Genomic DNA, 6,303 nt, shown 5'->3' with positions numbered 1-6,303 from the left:
CTTTCATTGATAAGCTAACGTCCTTCAGTGAGGTTAAACAGAATTCCCTTCTGACAAGTTAGGTGAACATACATCTGTTGTGTACAGCGGGGTGTGCTATTGTTCTCCCAAACAATCAAAGACGCTCCTGTAACTGTGGCTATCTGATATCGGCCTGAGAAAAAGACTTAGTAAATCTCTGAACTACTAAAGTCCCTTCTCTTCCCAACCCCACTCTCCAGCCACCAAGATCCTAATCTCCATGTCAGCTTGGTTATTGTTCTTTCATAAAGAAAATCCATGGTGTTACTCAACACCATTTTGTTTTCCAAAAGCTGCCATACAATGAGGAACCTTAGCCTTGATGTTCTACAATACACAGAGGAGAACACTGTTGACATGGAAGATAGTCATTCCCTCACTTGTTCACCAAGAGGTGTAGGAAAGCTGACCCTCCACTGTGGCTCCCCAAGGATATTGGACCTCTTGGCATTGTGTCCAAAGAAAAAACATCAGTGCAAATCCTTACCCAGGAAACCACCTCGGATAGTGAAGGAGCTGGCTACCCAGCAGAGGTAGGGGAAGACGGGGAAAGTGCCTCCCACAGAGGGGACACTGTGCTGGGTCAGGCAAGAGAGAGTATCAGGGTGCTATTAGGGCAAGGTCCACTGGACTGGGAGTTCCAGAGACCAGATGCCAAGTCCGTCTTGGCCGAAACAGAGCGCCTTATGGGAAAAAGACTTCTACTCCTCAGAAATCTGATTTTCTTACTGGTGCAAAAAGTAGAGAAAAGAAGAACATTGATCATATGATTGATTCTCTTTTCTCATGTTGGGCTCTGCGTATGTGCACATGCATGCATAGACCTACAAATATGAGGCATTACATATAACATGTCCGAAACAAGGATTGCCAATGGGTCCTGTACTTGTTTGGAAAAGGGATTTCCAGATTTTCAGAAGGTATTTCTTATTCCTGAGAGATCAGAGGGATAGGAAAAATGCCATTAGATCACCATTTCTCAGTGTGGGGTAGGTAGTGGTATAGGTGGAGCTTAAGAACAAATAATTGGGAAATACTAGATTAAATAAAGATGGTTTTTTTTTTTTTGGTCCCATTGCAGTCCTCCTCAGGGACTTTAATAAGCAAGTGAATGTTGAGACAGTCTAAAAGAGGTCAGACTGCAATTTCCCAAACCATGGGCTACAGAGTCCTTTATGCTTAAGAGTTTCTCAAGTGATGAAGGCTTAGAGAAATACCCTTTGAGAAACACTGTACCAAAGAGACTGTAAAGTCCCTGAGATCAGGGATTGGGCCTTGCTAACCACTGTAGCTTTACATCTGGCACATGGGAAGAATTCAATCAAACAACATAAAATAAAAATTTGCCAAATGACAAAATGAGTAACTGTTGAATTCAAAGTAGAAGACTGTCATCGCAGTGACGTAGAGGTGGGAGGATGCGAAGGGGCAAGGGATCGTCTCTCCAAGATGGCGCCCTTCACTGTCTGGGCTCCAGATGGGCACAGGGAGGAGTTTCAGGTGAAGTCGCCTGTGCCTTCTCAAGAAGCTAAGGGCTACAGACCCATAAGGCATCCTCAAAGACTTTAACTTTCTTTTTTCACCCCCAAAAGGGGTAATAAGAGCTTCATGAAGAATATTGGCATTTCTCTTCTTTACTAAGAATAAGTTAAAAAATCAGTTATGATACTCATAGGTGAAACTCCATAATGCAGTTACAGATTATTTTCGTTTCTTTACTGCCACCTTCTGGTTCCCAGGCTCCTACATGGTAAATTTAAAACGTCACCTTACATTTGTATCTCTCCAGGGCACTGTAAGCACTCGTCCACAGCCTTTGCCTACTACGACATTATACCAGAAGTGGTTAGAGTGGCCTTTGCTCCTTTTCATTTTACCTGAAAGCAACAGGGAACTTAAGTGATTTGCTAGTGATAGAAAGTTAGAGGAGCAGAGCAAGGACTAACCACACCTGTTGGTTTCTCTAAGGAGCAAACACTGGATTTAGCCATTTGGCTTTGTCCAGCTACCTCTGCAAAGAGTTCTACTGCCCTCTCATCCCTCCACAAGGACAACCTTGAATGGAAAATTCCATGCCCTTAAAAAAGAGGATGCTGTTCAAATACACCCTGATCTTTTCCGTTCGTTCCACCTTACAAGGCCTATGAGAAAAAAATGTAGAGGGTCGGCAACGGATTTTTTTTTAAATCTGACGTCAAGATGCCATCCCATCATACAGCACTGCCCCAAGATGGCAGCCCGCCATTTTCTTCTTAGCCATACCTTGGTCTGAAAGCAGCAATAGAGTTGGGTTAGGTACGGGTGTTTCCGCGCCAGCGCCAAAATCCTCTTCTCTGTCATCGTGCAGTCCACGTCATCATCCTGGAGGATGACATCCTTCTTTAAGACCTTCACAGCATATACTTCATCTTTGCCTTTCAGCTCCGCCAACATGACCTGCAATGAACCCAAACCACTCCCGTCAATCTGTACATGTGTGGAATCAAAAGAAAAAACACAAGTCAATAGCAAAGGCTTTAAAAACTAACTTCTTTTTTTCTTTCATTTTAAATACTATAACATTAAAAAAATGTTTAGAAAAACTACTCACCCTATTATAGCTACTATAATTTATTTATGTTTCATTCTAGCATAGGGCCCAGGCAAAAAAAAAGAAGTTCAACACACATCTGTGAAATAATTATCCATATGTACATATACATTCACCATACTTGCAATCAGAGTATTGCACAAATATTTCTTTAACTGACGTCAATGAGGATCTATCACCTACGTTGTCACTATCATTATCAGGGTTGCTTATACTCAATCGAAAGAAATATATTACAATTTATTTAACCATTTACTGCATATTAGATACTTAAGTGAAACCTAATTATTAAACATCATAGAAATAAATTGGATCGAGTATTTTTATACATGCCATTTTTTTTTCTTTTTGGGGGACCATAAACTTAAGGTAGAAAGTCTTAGAAATAGGTTGTAAGGTTAAATATTTTGCACATTTCTTGAGTTTCAAAAAGGATGTACAAAATAATCTGCCACTAGGAATGTGGAGATGTTTTAGTTTCATGGCAATATACCCACATTGGGTGTTTTCACTTAAAATGTGTTTTTGTTCACGTAACAGGTGTGGAACATAACCTCAAGGCTGTTTTAACTTGCAATGGAACTTTAAAAATTTTTTCCTTTAAATTGTATTTGTGTGAACTGTCAGTTTTATATTCAAGATAACTGTCTAGTTCCATCTACTGTCTTATATTATTTTCTTAGAATTGTATGAGTTTGGTATATAATGATACTAACACTTTGCTTTCTGCAAAGGTTTGTCTAAGCACTGTTTTATGCTTTTCTGTTCGCTAGCAAACAGGATCGCTTGTCCTGACGTAGCTAATCTGTCATGTTTGCCTTCATGGTTCTTCCATAGCGTTAACGCTGGCAATGTGATTCCTCTCCAGAGAGTAAATTCACAGTTCTGTGATCTTCAAGTTTTCCTATCCTTTGATATTTTTGCACTCATTTCTCCGCAATGTGACAAGTCTTTTCCCTTTTAAACAACCAACTCCTAAGCTCAGTATTCCAGGGTGAGCTGCCAGGGCTCAAGAGCAGTAACTCAGAAGCTTCAAGAGGGAATTCAGGGAGCTACCTCAGGAACTTCCGTCGCCCACACGTAACGCAAAATCTTTAAAGCTGGCTCAAACGTTGGCTGCGATTTTTCCTAAGAAACCACCTAAATGCTCCAGAGTCATCCAAGTTCCCATCCTGCCTACACAGTGTGGAGACCTGGAAACTCCGAGCCTGCTCATTTCCCTTGACTCTTGTTCAAAATTAAAGCCGCTCACATCCCCGAGTTACGCCTGGACCAGGGCACTGCAGCCAGTTTCTTATTTACTCAGTCTCTGAAGAATGTGATTGCCTCAGCATCTGCATTTAAGGACTCTCCTCGGGTTACCTTCCTGCTACAGGGATCTCAGGATGTGATGGGGCAGGTGAGGGGCTGGGAGGTAGGCCCATGCCCTGGAGGCTTCCCTGCCATTCCCTGCAGCTCAGTAAGCTGGCTGATCCCTAGGCTGCTGCTTTCAAGAGCCCAGGACACTCTTGGGAGCCACCAAGCCCAGGGCCTGGGCCCAGCAGCCGGGCATGGAGAGGCACCTCCCAGGGACTCCCATCTTTGCAGAGTGCAAGGGAATAATCAGGGATCTCAGCTGAAGTGTTAGCCAGCATCCCGGGCCCTTTGCCCTTCTGTCTTCGTCCTAAAATGAACGGGGATTATTTCCCTGCGTCACTGTGCCATCAGAATGGGGCCTGATCACCAGGAAAGCTTCACGGAACACACTTGGCACACGCACCCCCACCAGGCTCTGCTCATCTCAGCGCGGGGCAGGGCAGGGAGAACGGCACCGAGGCCAAGATCCAAGCCAGGAGATGATTATTCTCATTCTCTTGCCACATGTGCAAGATAAACAGCCCTTTGTAAGTGCCAGAAAAGTCAGTTAAATAGCATTGAACTTTCCAAATAATACATGCTCAGATTTGCTCAGAGCCTGAAGTTCATGGAGGGCAGAGATTCCAGAGTTCATTTTCAAAGTCTCTGTCATGAATTACAGCCAGAATTTCAGATGGCTCTGTGAAGGAGGGAAGAAATGTGGTGCTACTATCACCGATTATGGGGATGCCAAGCACACGTAGAGCAATTTAAACGTTCCCAAGTGCTTTTTCTACCCATGACCTCACTTCATGTCTGTGTCCCCATTTGACGAATGAGAAAAACTGAGTCCCAAGGAAGTTAACTGACTAGCTGGAAGTCCCATAGCTCATGAGCCGCAGATCCCGGGCTCCCACCTGCTTGGCCACAGGCCGTTTCCACGGAACAAGGAAGGAAGACGCAACAAGACCAGCCCAAAATGTTCACAGCCTAATCTTATTTAGATCAGACAGATGAGGCAACACCACGGACCCGGAAAAGTCAGCGGTTGTACCCACGCACGCCACAGACCTTGCCAAAGCTGCCTTTGCCCAGCACCTTGATGAAGGTGAACTCATCCAGACCCAGGCGCTTGGCCTGGCCCTGCCGCACTTCGCCGTTCTCGCCGGGGCTTGCCAGCTGGCCGTCGCCGCCTGCTGCCCGGTGCTCCTCCCCTCGGTTGTCAAAAGACAAGGCCTTCCGGATGTTGTTTTCAAGTTCTTTTATTTCTAGGGCCAAGGGTGGCAAGACATACATTAGTGCATACCTCAGGATCCCTTCCCATCAGGACTCAGCACTCAGACCGCACCCCCGCATCCCCGACCCCTGGCCACTGTGAGGTCCCAGCCCGCCTTCGGATTCTTCATAGCATCCGATCCAGTGCGGCATCCCTCCTTTCCTTTCCTCTTCATGCTTTCATTGGCACTAATGTACAGCAGGGTCTAGGGATGCCAAGAAAAGGAGGCCACGGCTCCCCCCAGCCAACACCTTCAGATTACACCGAACCCCGGCCCTCTCTCTGAAAGCCCTTCTGGCCTGTGGCCTGTTCTGTTACTCTAGGCATAGTGCAGGAATCCTGCCCTTCTCCGGAACCCTGCGGAGTCGCAAAGACAACAGGTCCCTTCGAGTTCCCTTTGAAAATTAGAACAATGCCTAACCGAGAATTGTCATCACAGTAATCACAGGCGATATGACTGTATTAGAAGCTAGGACTGGGAAGCCTTTAACTTCTAAAGGACTTTACTTGGCCTTATTGTTGCGTTTATTTCAATACCCACCTCCCACAAGGTTATTCAACAAAATGAGCCACGCACTTCTCATTAACTAAAGAATTGCTGCCCAAGAGTGACATGTTGCAAATTTATCTCAGACGGGGCAGGGATTCCTTCGTACAATTTCACAACCACGGGGCAGTCTTGTGCCACTGCAGAGCACGTGACCTAAACTACCCCGCGGTGATAACACTGGATGACCCCTTGGCCTTTCCTGTTTGAGCAAGCTTTATTGTTAGCTATCCATTCACCAAGACACACATGCCTCTCAGCGCAGAACTGGGCACCACAAGCCTAACCCGATTTTAGAGCTGCTCACGAATAACTGGGATGATGGAAGGAGAGCACTTGGGCATCAGAATGAGGCATGACCAAGTGCTGCCTGACAGAAAGAGATCTGCAGCTTCTTTTCAGAAGGACAGAGGCCCATGACAGCCTGCTCAAGGAATCCCGATCTTTCTTAGATCTGCTGGGGTGGAGGGGAGGCAGGGTGGGGACGGCTCCTGAGTCTAAGGCTCTCCCTTGCCAATTCAGCCATTTCCTAGC

The 6,303-nt window shown here is 45.5% G+C and overlaps 1 protein-coding gene across 1 annotated transcript in view; it reads right to left on the bottom strand.

Annotated features, from left to right (window-relative positions):
- Positions 1-6,303, bottom strand: part of PRKCE (protein kinase C epsilon) — a 480,453-nt gene that overhangs the window by 144,543 nt on the left and 329,607 nt on the right. The window contains exons 9-10 of the mRNA XM_002912411.4: positions 5,018-5,214; positions 2,284-2,457 (exon numbers count right to left, since the gene is read on the bottom strand). Coding sequence (XP_002912457.1) covers positions 2,284-2,457; positions 5,018-5,214 — 371 coding nt within the window. The remainder of the gene's footprint in view (positions 1-2,283; positions 2,458-5,017; positions 5,215-6,303) is intronic.

Source organism: Ailuropoda melanoleuca, chromosome 4 (genome assembly GCF_002007445.2).
Source record: "Ailuropoda melanoleuca isolate Jingjing chromosome 4, ASM200744v2, whole genome shotgun sequence".
NCBI classification, from domain to species: Eukaryota; Metazoa; Chordata; class Mammalia; order Carnivora; family Ursidae; genus Ailuropoda; species Ailuropoda melanoleuca.
The sequence above is the reverse complement of the archived record's forward strand: the minus strand, read 5'-3'. Positions and strand labels throughout refer to the sequence as shown.